The sequence below is a fragment of the Thermobia domestica genome, chromosome 9, assembly GCF_964235325.1.
Source record: "Thermobia domestica chromosome 9, izTheDome1.hap1.1, whole genome shotgun sequence".
NCBI lineage: Eukaryota > Metazoa > Arthropoda > Insecta > Zygentoma > Lepismatidae > Thermobia > Thermobia domestica.
The window spans coordinates 210,140,209-210,153,153 of record NC_137462.1 but is presented as its reverse complement, the minus strand read 5'-3'; the positions used below and the strand labels follow the sequence as shown (position 1 = coordinate 210,153,153).

General features: G+C 34.2%; 1 protein-coding gene and 1 long non-coding RNA gene across 2 annotated transcripts in view; one reads left to right on the top strand and one right to left on the bottom strand.

Moving 5' to 3' along the window:
* The window catches only part of Alk (Anaplastic lymphoma kinase), a 1,262,077-nt gene that overhangs the window by 1,178,958 nt on the left and 70,174 nt on the right, over positions 1-12,945 (top strand). Inside the window, exon 23 of the mRNA XM_081725826.1 lies at positions 8,485-8,586. Within this exon, the coding sequence (XP_081581952.1) occupies positions 8,485-8,586 (102 nt within the window). The remainder of the gene's footprint in view (positions 1-8,484; positions 8,587-12,945) is intronic.
* Positions 1,024-2,102, bottom strand: LOC145660582 (uncharacterized). Its single transcript, XR_014126838.1, has 2 exons — positions 1,663-2,102; positions 1,024-1,316 (listed from the first exon to the last, which is right to left on the bottom strand). It is a non-coding gene; the product is annotated as an uncharacterized LOC145660582 (long non-coding RNA).

Below are 12,945 nucleotides of genomic sequence, written 5' to 3'. Positions count from 1 at the left end.
CTTGTCATTGTAAATTTATGATCATAATTTTGTTCAGGATGCAAACAAGCAGAGAGGAAACTACCATAATATCGTTACGAAATCACACCTTATTTCAACAATAGTATCGGATCGTAAAGTTCCCATTTCACTGAATTAAAATCCAGTATGATACCTTCCAAAATGGTTACAGAGGCTGTCATGTGAAGTGGAATATTTTCACTCTGTCATGCATAACACCAATAAACCTCGATTTCATAGTTTTGGTAGTGTTGTAAATTTATTCCATCGTTTTCACACCCTTGACAACCCTGTATATCAGATGTGCAATATACAATTTAGGCCACTCAATTTATGAGATCCATCTAAACTATGTCACAACCATTATGAGAAAATAGTTACAAAAATAAGGCCTTCAAATAGTATATCTTACAAGCCAAAAAAAGGAAAAGAACTCAATTTATTATACCTAGGTACATAGCTTTTTTTTACAGGTTGCTCTACAAGAGCAGTTTTGCCATTTTCACTAAAGCTAAAATCCCAAATTATCTTTGGTGAAATAAAAGAACATGGGTCAATGTTAGAAAAATCGTACCGATAGCAAATCTAGCGATGGGAAACACAAAACTTTACAAAGTAAAGTAAAGTAAAGTAAAGTAAAAAAAAAAAAAAAAAAAGTGGAAACTACCAACTCAGATTATCTCTGAATCTTTCTATCGCTTTTTTATAATATATTTTAGTATACTAATTTATGCCCGTTTGACCTTTTTCCGTTTCGCCTTATGCCATCAAAACATTTTGCCATACAACCGATAAGGATGTTATCTTAAGGCGGAAGGGGAATTCCCGTTTGGCCTTTTCCTGCTTGACCTTATAACATACAAGGGAATTTTCACTCTGTTTCTGTAACAAAGAGGGATTTATCTTATTCTCAACTGCAACGTCTCTTCTATTTCAGACAAATTAAACTCAAATATCTTAGAACATAAATTTTATTATCACACCCGAAATAGCATATCAAGTTTCTATGTGGATATAATATGAAACAGCATCAGTATATGAAATTACATCAATTTCACTGTTCTTAAGTCTATCTTTTAGGCGGTGAATCCTGTCGTCAAACCGTCTCTACCTTAGCTTTCTAAGTGTGTTTTCTGATAACCACTTGAAGAAGTACTCGCAATCTTTCATTTTCACGTTGCCTGTCTTTCATTAATTCAATGAAAGAATGTATGTCTAAGTGATCCCTTGATGCCTTTCTTCGTAATTTGACGTGCCACTGTCTTGCATTGTTAGTCATTTGTTCTTGATCGTTTTCAAAGTGATTCCACAAGTCACTGCAAATAGGTATAAATACATCATTAGCACATTAAAAATTCAAAGGATTGCAGGAGAATCTACGTTGGAAAGTCGATGGCAAAATTTTGGGTGAACCTAATTTATTTCTTTTGCAAAGCAAAAGAATGTGTTCTTTTGATAATTTACAAATCAGTGAATGTAGAATCTTCAATACATGCACGTCGCAAGAAAATCTATATTACACTTTACATTAGGTGTTAATGGAAAAAATGCTATACTGTAGAGTGCTCGGGATAGCTTAATTAATGATTTAATAATAAAAAACAATCATTAATTTTTTGCACTAAACGCCATCTATTTATGTAGGAAAGAAAACATACTTACAGAGAAAATAACGTGTCACCATCATCCAGCCAAGTGTCTATAAGATAATCATGGAACTCCTCCTTCATAGAACGTCAGGCGCATCTTCTTGCAAACGTACAAACACTACATCTAAATGGGAAGTTGGTACCAGAGGCTGTGCTGCTGCATGTCGAATCCATCTTTTTACTTCAGTGTTCTCTTTGTACAATTGAGAAAGTTCTAACTGCTGAACCTTCCTCCAAACAGACTGAGAGAAGTGGAAGGAACATCCTGTGATTTTAACCAGGAAATACTTTATTTATAGCATTGATTGCTACTTTCTTAAGATCAATAGAAACTTCTTTCAATTTGAAACGAAGTCCAAATTTCTCAGCTTCTTCCATGATTACCTCCAGTAATCTTACATGTGTCTCTTGCTTTTTACTGGGCAATATGCAGAAGAGGAGAACAAATATCTGGCCGAAATATTTTCCGTGCAGGATGTACATTTGGGAGAAAAGGAGAGGTACAGTCTTAAGTGTCCCTCCATTACAATCCTGTCGCACTGACACATAATTTTCAAAGTTCCAATAGTGCCGAAAACCTGTTGAAGATAGAAAGACTAGAATAAACAACACAGACATTCTAAAGAAAATGCTTTAATATTAATATTCTTACTCCTATTACTATTGTCATAACAGATTTTCACGATTTCAAAAAAAAAAAAGAAAAGAAAAGAAAAAAGAAAAAAAAGAAAAAAAGAAACAAGAAGAACGTAAGAAATGATAAACTATTTTCTTGATTACTAAAATATAACTTACAAGAATTCTACTGGTGTCATCGCCTTCATCCCCCAATAAAAGTTTTTGCCGTCCTGCGTTTCGCTCCACGATCCTTCCACATTCAATTTATTCAATCTTTGCGATAGTGGTGCCCAGTTCATGCTCGTACGTTATATAGAGAGTGTTTAACGGCACCAAAAATAGGGACAACAGATGCAGTTTCACCACAGTAATTTCCCTTAGCAATCTTCTTCCTGGAGAGAAGAAAATAAATTCATTTTAAACATCAACAGCAAAAAAAAAAAAAAAAAAGTCGTACTTTCTCTTTAGAAAGTAAAGACAGACGGAATATTGCTTAACTACGACCGGTTAATTGTGTTACACTATAAATAATAATAAAAAAAATGGATTATGTATTTGTGTGCTAGCTAGGATGCCATTTAAGAAAAGTTCCACATCTAAAGTTCTAAAATAACTTTTGGAAAAGTTGCACGAGTAAATATTAGAAACATGCAGAGAAGCTTCAGTGTCAAAATTACTTATACCTTATTACAACTATTATATATACTTACCTATACTTACCTATATGTCTTAGTAATTGTTGATGTTCGTTCTTCCGCCGCTCTCTTCTTCATATGTGAGGTACAAACACAAGGCTACATGAGCAATTTTTTAAACAGTGACGCAGATAACACAGAATTCTGAATACTTGCTTTGATTATACGCTATTCTGTTCGTTCAAACGTAAATACTACTAGCATTACAAATGTTTTCCAAAATGACACTAAATTTCCCTATCATAACTTGAAAATCCCCTTCGCTGGTGTAAGGCGAAATGGAAAGGGCAAAGGGGAATTCCTGTTTCGCCTTACAGTCAAATTAGCATATACTATCTTAGCATCATAGCCTGAAGTAATGAAAACAGGCACAAGGCGAAACGGGAAAAGGCCAAACGGGAAGACATCCAAAGTTTCATTTTAAAATCATCTGAAAGAATTGTTCACTTACATTTCCCTGTTTTTAATTATTAAAGATATATTTTGCAAACGGACAAATACGTGGACGTTTCGAATTAGGTACAAAAATATGAAAACTGTTCTTGTGATGTATAATTACAATATTCTAAAAAAGTTATATTTCTGGGATAAAAGTCTGTAGGTCTATAATAATTTACCATGTTAAATTCAAATCTGAAATCAGAATTTCGCTATCAGGTTTACTTTCTCAGTACTATAGGATGTTACGTAAGTACACGACGCATGTTCTAAAAAAAAAAAAAAAAAAAAAAAAAAAAACTGAAAATGGAACAGTAACTAAGACGTTACTGGTTTAGCCTGTAGCATGTTTTCTAGTACGTGTGTCTCTTGTCTCTACTGACACATCATCAGTAGCCTTCTGACATGCTGAGTTATGTTTCTTTCATTTCCCATTCATGAAACTACGAATTTTAATTAAAAATGAAGTAACAGTCAGTTTAAATCTCATAATCAAATTGAATTCATTGGAAGAACATAACACTAGTGGAAAATCCTGTTAAGCTCTGAAAAGTTAACCTGATAATGATACCAGAAATTACATTTGAAATTTCCTTTCCTTATTATACGCTGTGTTAAAACGGCACCATTCACATTTCCCTATCATGTCCCTGAAACGGAAAGTTTGAGGGGGAAAATAAGGCTTTTGGTAGAAAAAATCCCTTTTTTCTATTTTGGGTCCCTCCGGAACACCCTGTGTTAACACACATATCTCAAAATAAACTGAAAAATACTAAATGGTGTACGAAACGTGTGTACAAAATGTCAAGCTTCTATCTTGAATAGTAAGGATGGGAGAAACAAATTACCAATCAGCTAAGAACATCCCCACAGTGGCCCAGATGACTCAAAAAGATTCGGATGTAATATAAAAATTTTCTGAGACATCCTAGGGTCATATTTTACACTTCATTCTCATCAGAATAGAACAGTCTTTCAAACGGTACCATTCATATGTTTCCGTCATGTATCTGAGGCGGGAAAAATTGAAAAAAATGGGACTTTTGTTAGAATATCCCTTTTTTAGCATTTCTGGACCCCTCCCCCCCCTGTGTTAACACACAGATCTCAAAATCAACTGAAAAATGTTAAGGGCATAGTGAATATGTCTACAAAATTTCAAGCTTCTATTTAGAACAGTAAGGTAAATATATATATATATTAACACATGTGCTAAGAATATCCCCACAATACCCCAAATTCCCGCAAAAAAGGGAAATTTTCTAAGACATCCCTATTTACCCTATGATCATGGTTCGTACCTCATTTTCTTCAGAATGGAAAGTACTTTCTAACGTTACCAATCACATGTCTTCATCATGTATCTGAGGCGGGAAAATCTCGATAAAGAGATGTATTAAAATATCCCCTTTTAAAACCTTTTTACCCGTTTGAACACAACTTGGGGCACCGCAGAGATCTGAAATATATCTGTAGAATAGTAAGGAGTACACTGAATGTATGTGCAAAATATCGATCCTCTAGGTGCAAAAATAAGTCCGCCAAAAAATAATATGCCCACAGTACCATAAATTCCCGTTTAAAACAAGATCTCAGGTAAAAATTTCCTGAGACATCCTTATTTACATTAGCATTATGGTTCGTACCTCATTCTCTTCAGAATAGAACAGCCTTTGAAACGTTTTCCATTCGCATGTCTCCGTCGAGTATGAGCGGGAAAATCGAGAAAAAGGGAATTTTTGTTATACAGTAGGTGCAAAAGTAAGTAACTCAAAAAATAGTAAAAATAGGCCTAACAAAAAATTCTTTAGTTTTAAGTTATGACGTATCACACCCTATGTTTCGACCCAGAAAGGCGTAAAACCATACGTAACGTGTTCTAGAACGCTTCCACTCTAGAAAAAAAGCTTTATTAGTACTTTTTAAATCGAATAATGAAAATACAACCCTAACGTATAAACATATACGATATATATAAGGGTTAATGCCGTGCTACTGTTTTTAACCTTCAATTTATTTCCTGCTCGATAGTAGGCATACCCGTGTTTTGTCAATATTTACTTCAATATCACGAAATCGGGGCTTTTGGCCCGATACTCTAACCAAAACATCACAATTACGTGACCATGTGTGACTTTTAGTAGATACTCAACTATTGGTATGTGCAGGACAAGGGCGCCGTTTTCTGTGTAACTTTGGAGGGCCCTATGAAAGATATGCATTAGTAGAAAGGAAAAATGAACGACCATGTTCTGTAGAAATAGGAGAACCTGTTTCAACTTAGCAATTTTTCCCCCCTCGTTAGAGGACCATTTCAACTTTGGAGGTCCCAGACCACTAAACCCCCCCAGGATCGGCGCCCTTGGTGCAGGAGTAACAACTTATGCGAGTTAAATGAAGTTTTTCTAAATAATCAACCTTCACCTAATAAGAATATTAAGTATAATAATAATAATAATAATAATAATAATAATAATAATAATAATAATAATAATAACAGCGGTTCGGAGTTCACGCATGCATCGGATATATTTAATGAGAATCAAGCAGCCACTAGCATGAGTCACTTCAACATACAATATGTACTGTAGTTAACCTAAATATTTCTTCACTCCTTTGTGGATTTTTGTAGAAAACGAGTTCCTTCTGAGAATCCCTTATGGCTTTGTCTCTATTCTTGTTGCTATTTTTGTTTTGCTAACGGTACTTTTCTTAATAACTACATACTTGCACTACCTAACACAATAATATCGTATTTTAATATACACTTACCTCCGTTTTTCTAAGCAGACTCCAGCACTAGACAAAAGAACACACACAATAACAAGTCAGAATTCGCTCCACAACAACACGAAAACCAGTCGAGCATGCGCAGTAAGTGCTGGAGACTAGCTTCAAACAAAACACGACAGGTGACGCTCACATCAAGAAGAAATGCATCCGTACCGATGCAAAGATCTGCATCAATTGAGTAATCTTAAACCACAATGCATTTATATGTCTCAAATGACCCATTTTTTATTTTCGATTTTTCTCTAGGGTTGAAAATGCTGCGCATCAGTGACAAAAACGAAATTTATACATATTAACGCGCCATTTGATGCACGTAAATGTTTCAAATTTCCTATGATGCACTTGTAGTTCTGTGTGTGAACTCAGCCAATACTGTGTGCTCAGATAATCCACAAAACACGGATGAAACATTAGTTAAGATTAAAATAAATTACCAGTGAAAACAGAACAAAAGAATTGTACATTTGCAAAAAAAAAAAAAAAAAAAACTGTCACTGATGATAATTTAAATTGAGCCACTTACTTAAACAGAAAGCAATTATACAGATCCTATTTAAACAAATGTATTGTTAGTTGCTAAGGTACATCTGTACATGCATATTGAATATGCATTGTTGTTCCGTGCAATTTTAATCGTTTTTTACAGTTTTATATACGTATAGCCTGATAAGGATACATGAATTTATATATAGTTAAATGTACCACAACAAACCTTCATATAGTCAAATGAAGAGAGGAATAGATACAAATGATTCGTTCACGATCAAGTGTATAAGTGTGCAGTATCAATATAGTGTTGTGTTCGTTTATAATTTCCTGTAAGCTTTGTCAAGCCATTGGTGTCGAGCTACAGTACATAGATTAACGGATAAAAGATAAATCTACTTCCATAGATGGAACTGAATTTCTGTCAATGAAGAATGTCAATTTCGTATAGGATAAAACGTCATTTAACTGTTGTTTAAAACTACATTTAAGACGCAGAACTCCTTCTTGGTTATACAGATAGCATACATCCTTTCGGCACGGAAGACCTGGGATCGATTCCGGTAAGAGCTCATGGTTCGCATTTCACTTTATGCTTAGGTCCACGTTTCGTGTAGTCTCTGATCTCAAAGGATGCGAAATTCCGATCCAACCAACATTTAAAACGAACTTAAGGTCTCTCAGAAATTGGGATGGTGCGTTTTTAGTATCTTAATTTAAAATAGAAACATCAGAACAGGTATTAAGGCTTGTTTCCAAATATTTAGCATTTAAAATATTTTAAATTAATTTATAAAATCTTAAATTTATCAAGTAAAATCAAATAGAGATTTATATTGCTAATTAAAGTTTTAATTTTAATAGTCATGATATACATAAGAACCAAAATGCTTAGAAACATTAAGCATAGCAAGTAATAGTAGAAGATAATTAAAAATGTTTATTTATTTTATCAAATCTGCTAAAATTTTATTTTATAAAAATGAAGAGGTATGTTCTTATAATTTCAGTATTCCTATAAGACAACAATTTAGTTATTTTTTAAGTTCTTATATATATATCTATCTGTCTGTCTATCTATCTATCTATCTATCTATCTATCTAGATAGATAGATAGATAGATAGATAGATAGATAGATAGATAGATAGATAGATAGATAGATAGATAGATAGATAGATAGATAGATAGATAGATAGATAGATAGATAGATAGAGTGTGCATTTTACGGTTTTTCAATCAATTAGATTTTCTGTATTTTAGAGGAAATAGATGGTAACATTTCACTAAATAATAGGATTATAGTCATTTTTATATGTAGAATTCCAATAGTATTAAAAAGTTACCTTTTGTTCTCGTAAGAATACCTTCAAAATTTCTAGTTTAAAAAATTCAACTGAAGAGTACTAGCACTGAAGACTATTTAAAATTCATTTCTATTACATGATAATTGTATTAGGCAGCTCTTTTGTTTAATTTTTTACAGGTTATTATTAGGACTCATAAGGCAGCGTTTTAATATAGGTATTGGAACTGGGATTCGAAATGCAAACAAAATTACTTCCGATAGACTCTATCAAACAGCCAAGGAATGTTAAACACGATAAATAATAAATACTTCAAATAGCCTCTTCCCATCGCTAATAACAGTGAACAAGTAACGCTTCGTTTTCCAGACAATAAATTATTTTCACTATCATCTAGTAAAAAAAAATAAATAAAGTTAAAAATTACAAAATTTATAAATTAACATGTTTATAAAACATAATAATTATATTATTGTTTATCTAATTTTTTTTACTTCCAGAGCGGACTATTATCGGAAAGGTGGTAAGGCTATGCTGCCAGTGAAATGGATGCCACCCGAAGCATTTTTAGATGGAATATTTACATCGAAGACTGATGTTTGGTATGTTTTACCTATTAATGTTATTTACTCGCTTCTAACAAAGATATTTTTGTTGTATATTAACATCATATTTTGCAATAGAAATAATTTTTGAGTAAGTCTCGCCGTTTCTGCCCTAAGGTTGGATAGAATTACAGCTATTTAAGTAGAATTGCAATGTTCTAAGTAGTCATCAACAGCCTAAATAAACTCCGTATGATCAAATTGCTAGCGTCCTCACCGTTTCAGTCGGAAAAATATATTGGAAATAAGAATATAATTGTGATTTGATATCCCACTTTAACCTTTTTTCTACCACCCGGACATAGTTTTCCCACCAAAGGTTTTAATATAATGAACGACTGGTAATGTGGCACATGTTCACACGAATGTACCACATATTCATTGTATTTATCAATGTCTCATAGATGTAGAACATGTAAATAGATTGTTGAATTTAGATAATGAAATGTGACTCATAGCTGACTGAGTTATAAATTTTTCTGCGTAACCCTGGGATTCTAAATGAGGACAATAGTAGTTGAATTATTCAATACCATAGTTGAATACAATCTTTTTTGGTGTCATATATATACGTGTATACGGTAACAAGTGGAATTTTACACCATTCCTCGTGCAGGGCATCGGACTAAGTGTGACCACAGGACCGAATGAAAACCATGATATGGCGGCCCACAGCATCACCGAGCCGCCGCCATGTTTCACAGTTGGGCGGAGACACTGCAGATCGTAAGCTTCTTTGGGCGTTCTCCACACATAAACACGGCTCGTGGTTAGGAATAGGGTGAAGGATGACTCATCCGACCATATCACACGTTTCCAGCCCTCAACGGTCCAAGTTGCATGGTCGCGGCACCATTTGCGGCGTGCGAAAGCGTTATGGTCCCTGATGAGCGGTTCGGCCTGTGCAACACGACCCCGTAAGTTCATGTCATGTAATTCGCGGCGGACTGTGATTGTTGAAACAGGGCGGGGGAGGTGCTGATTGAGTTTCTCCGTCACTTGCTCCGCAGTGGCACGACGGTTCTGCGTGACAATGCGCTTTAATACCCGCCGTGACCTGTCACTCATGATTTTCTTCCATCCACTGTAGCCACTGCCGTCACACTCACTCCACATAACCACGCACCAACAATTTACCCTCTTTGAAAATCTGAGAGATCTCCCATTTACACTACCTCCGTCTGCTGCAGCCACTGGACACTGCTGTTCCACTGCGCCTGACGTAGTATGGAGACCGACCTAACACACCACCACCAGCGGTCCGGCGCTGCGGGCGCCACGACACCACTGCCAACCCATACATCTGACGTGTTGCCAACTACAGGTGTTTCCATTTTTCTGATCACCATATGTATATATATATATATGCAAGTTTTGTTAGCAGTAAAACTATCAAAAGGTTATTAGCGGCCACGTCCGGTTTGTCAATCAGTTGGATGTTGCTGGTATTATAAAAACTTAGCCGCTCTCCCTGTCACCACAGTAAATAATGAAGACGAACTATTCTCCGTACTCAGTGTTGCAAACCAATAAGATAAATAGAACAAGAATAACCACAGGTCATTCAACTAAATAATTTTCTCTCCTATTAATATAATAATAATAATAATAATAATAATAATAATAATAATAATAATAATAATAATAATAATAATAATAATAATAATAATAATAATAGGATAGTTTTTACGTCCGAGCCGTTTCGGGCTACTGTGCTTTTTCGGTAATGCTTGGAAAATGGAATCGATCCTGGAATGGCCGTTGGACCGATATTGTATTTGGACTAAGTCTCTCGTAAAATCGTCTATCTTATCAAAGGACGACTCAATTTTATTGATTTTTTTGTTTGGTTGGTGTCTTATATGATGTAACATCCTGAAACACGGAAATTTTCCTCACTGTGGTTATATTAACACCAGTTTCGTCTGCCGTAATTTTATTTATGTTTTTACTTTGTAAAATACCCCCAGTTTTTACTATATCATGTACATTGTACATCCTTGCATACATTTCTCACAATACACACACTCTGTTTACTCATTTTCCAACCACTCCCAATCGAATATTCTTTCTTCTTTGTCGGTTTTCGCTCATTCTGATGGCTAGGACCTGGAAAATTATTATCTTGTTCTGGCAAAACATATTTCCAACTCCATTGTTTAAAACATCATTTTAAAAGTGTGTTAAGTTTCTAATGGAATACTTGATTATACTGAAGTTAAATCTGATCATTATATATTCATGAAAACAAAACTTTCATAATTACGTTAATATTAGTTTAACTAATTACCAGTGACACATTCTGGTGCAACTTATTATTATTATTATTATTATTATTATTATTATTATTATTATTATTATTATTATTATTATTATTATTATTATTATTATTATTATTATTATTATTTAACAAGCCATCTGTCTATAATGACAATTTCAAACTTTAAAAACATAGTTAAAAAGCATTATATTAAGTACAAAAATCCTTATATTTATTCATGTATGCAGGTTCTATCTGGGTAATAAAGCTATATTTATTAATTTCCTGTGTGTAGCATCGTAATTTGCAGTTTTTCCAGTTTTTATACACGTGATGAATCACATTAGAAAGAAACTGCCCAATTATTGATCTGCCTAACTATATCATAAAGTGAAAAATTATGTACTTACCATCAGAGCAGACAAACAGGCAGAATCTTTATTAATCCTACTGCTAATATTATTATTATTAGCAATAATAATAATAATGATAACTAAATTCCCTGCGCAATAGCCCTTAGGAGGTCTGGACTTACGGCACTTATTCTTGTGGGATGATGTGTTGTCAGCAGATCGGCTGCCTTTGCCGTTCATGCTGGCTTTCTAGACTGCAGTTCCCTACTTTTTTATTTCAAGTAGCTTCCCAATTGTCCTCACAATACTGGGTGGACGCCGCAACGCCAACACCGTCTAGTGAGTACGAATGGTCACATGTATCTTTCCTCTGACCAGACCCAGCACTGCTTAACTTCGCTGATCTCACAGGTAGTGATATTCCAGTGTAGCTAGGGCGGTAGTAATAAAATAATAAATGCGTATTGAAATAGTGAGGAAATTAGCTAGGAAATATAGAGAAGTACTAAATTGACTCCCATGAGGTGCGTGCCTGATCAATGGCGCAATACAATAACCATCAGCCATGCACTGAAAATATTCGAGATAGGAAGATCTCCGTTTTTAGCGCCATTTAGGTATTTTAAAAATTTAAATTTAATTCAAAAAAATGAAATGAAAATGAAATGAAATCTTTCAGACTGTGCTCCGTTGGCAACACTGCATTAACTATGATGTTATTGAACATGCCTGTGGGTACAATGTTTGCTTACTATACCGTTGTGTAAATGACATGTTGATTACTTTAACCATTTTGAAGTTCTTTCTGTGTCAGTGTATCTTTTGCACTGCTATCTTCACATAATTCTAGATCCTTTTATCATCTGTATCTCCTGTGTTTCAGGGTGTCGGCCCGTAAAACTTTGGATTTCTCACTCCTCTATCGATTGCGCATTGTGTGATTGGGCAATGCTACTATAAATATAAGATGTTCCCTTGTCAGAACAAGCAGATCAAATAATTTTTTTAAAAAAAAGTAGAAAATAATAGTGTTATATTCTATTGTTATACTCTTTAGGCTAATGGAGATGAATGTGCAAGATTATGAAAGAAATAGCGGAATGAAACAAGCTGACCTCGGGAAACCCGCTAATACAATGTTTTTCACTATTTAATGAATAGCTATAGTTTAAACTTTAAAGACTACTGGACGCAAATTTAGAATTTAGAATCTTACAAGACAGGAATTCATGTTTCGAACAATTACGTGAATGCTTATTGGTCGAACGTACTCGGACTTTTATCCGAGGCTTTACGACCCTAGTAAGGATTGAATCGTAACCACGTCTACAGAAAACATGCATATTAGGTACCTGAGTAGGAAAAGACACATCATAAATTAGTATACCACAAAGTAAACTTTCAAGATTCATATTGATCTTAAGGTGACGGGGCAAATAATCTCAGTGCTAACGTCTCCATTAAACTTTACCTACCAATCAATCAAGATTAATCTTACCTCAACGTTGAAGGGTACAGTCTTCTCCTGCCATCATACTCTTGCACTCCAAAATGACAGTTTAAATAATCCACTCTAGCAGTTTAAAAATTAGCATTACTTGCAAATGCAAAATATATCTTACTATAGGTTACTAAGGAATATTAACAAGCATTGTTGTATTAAAACAATAAAAAATTAAATGAAAGTCATTTGAGTTGTTTCAACCCAAAATTATTGTTTTTCTAAGCTTTTTATCTCATTCC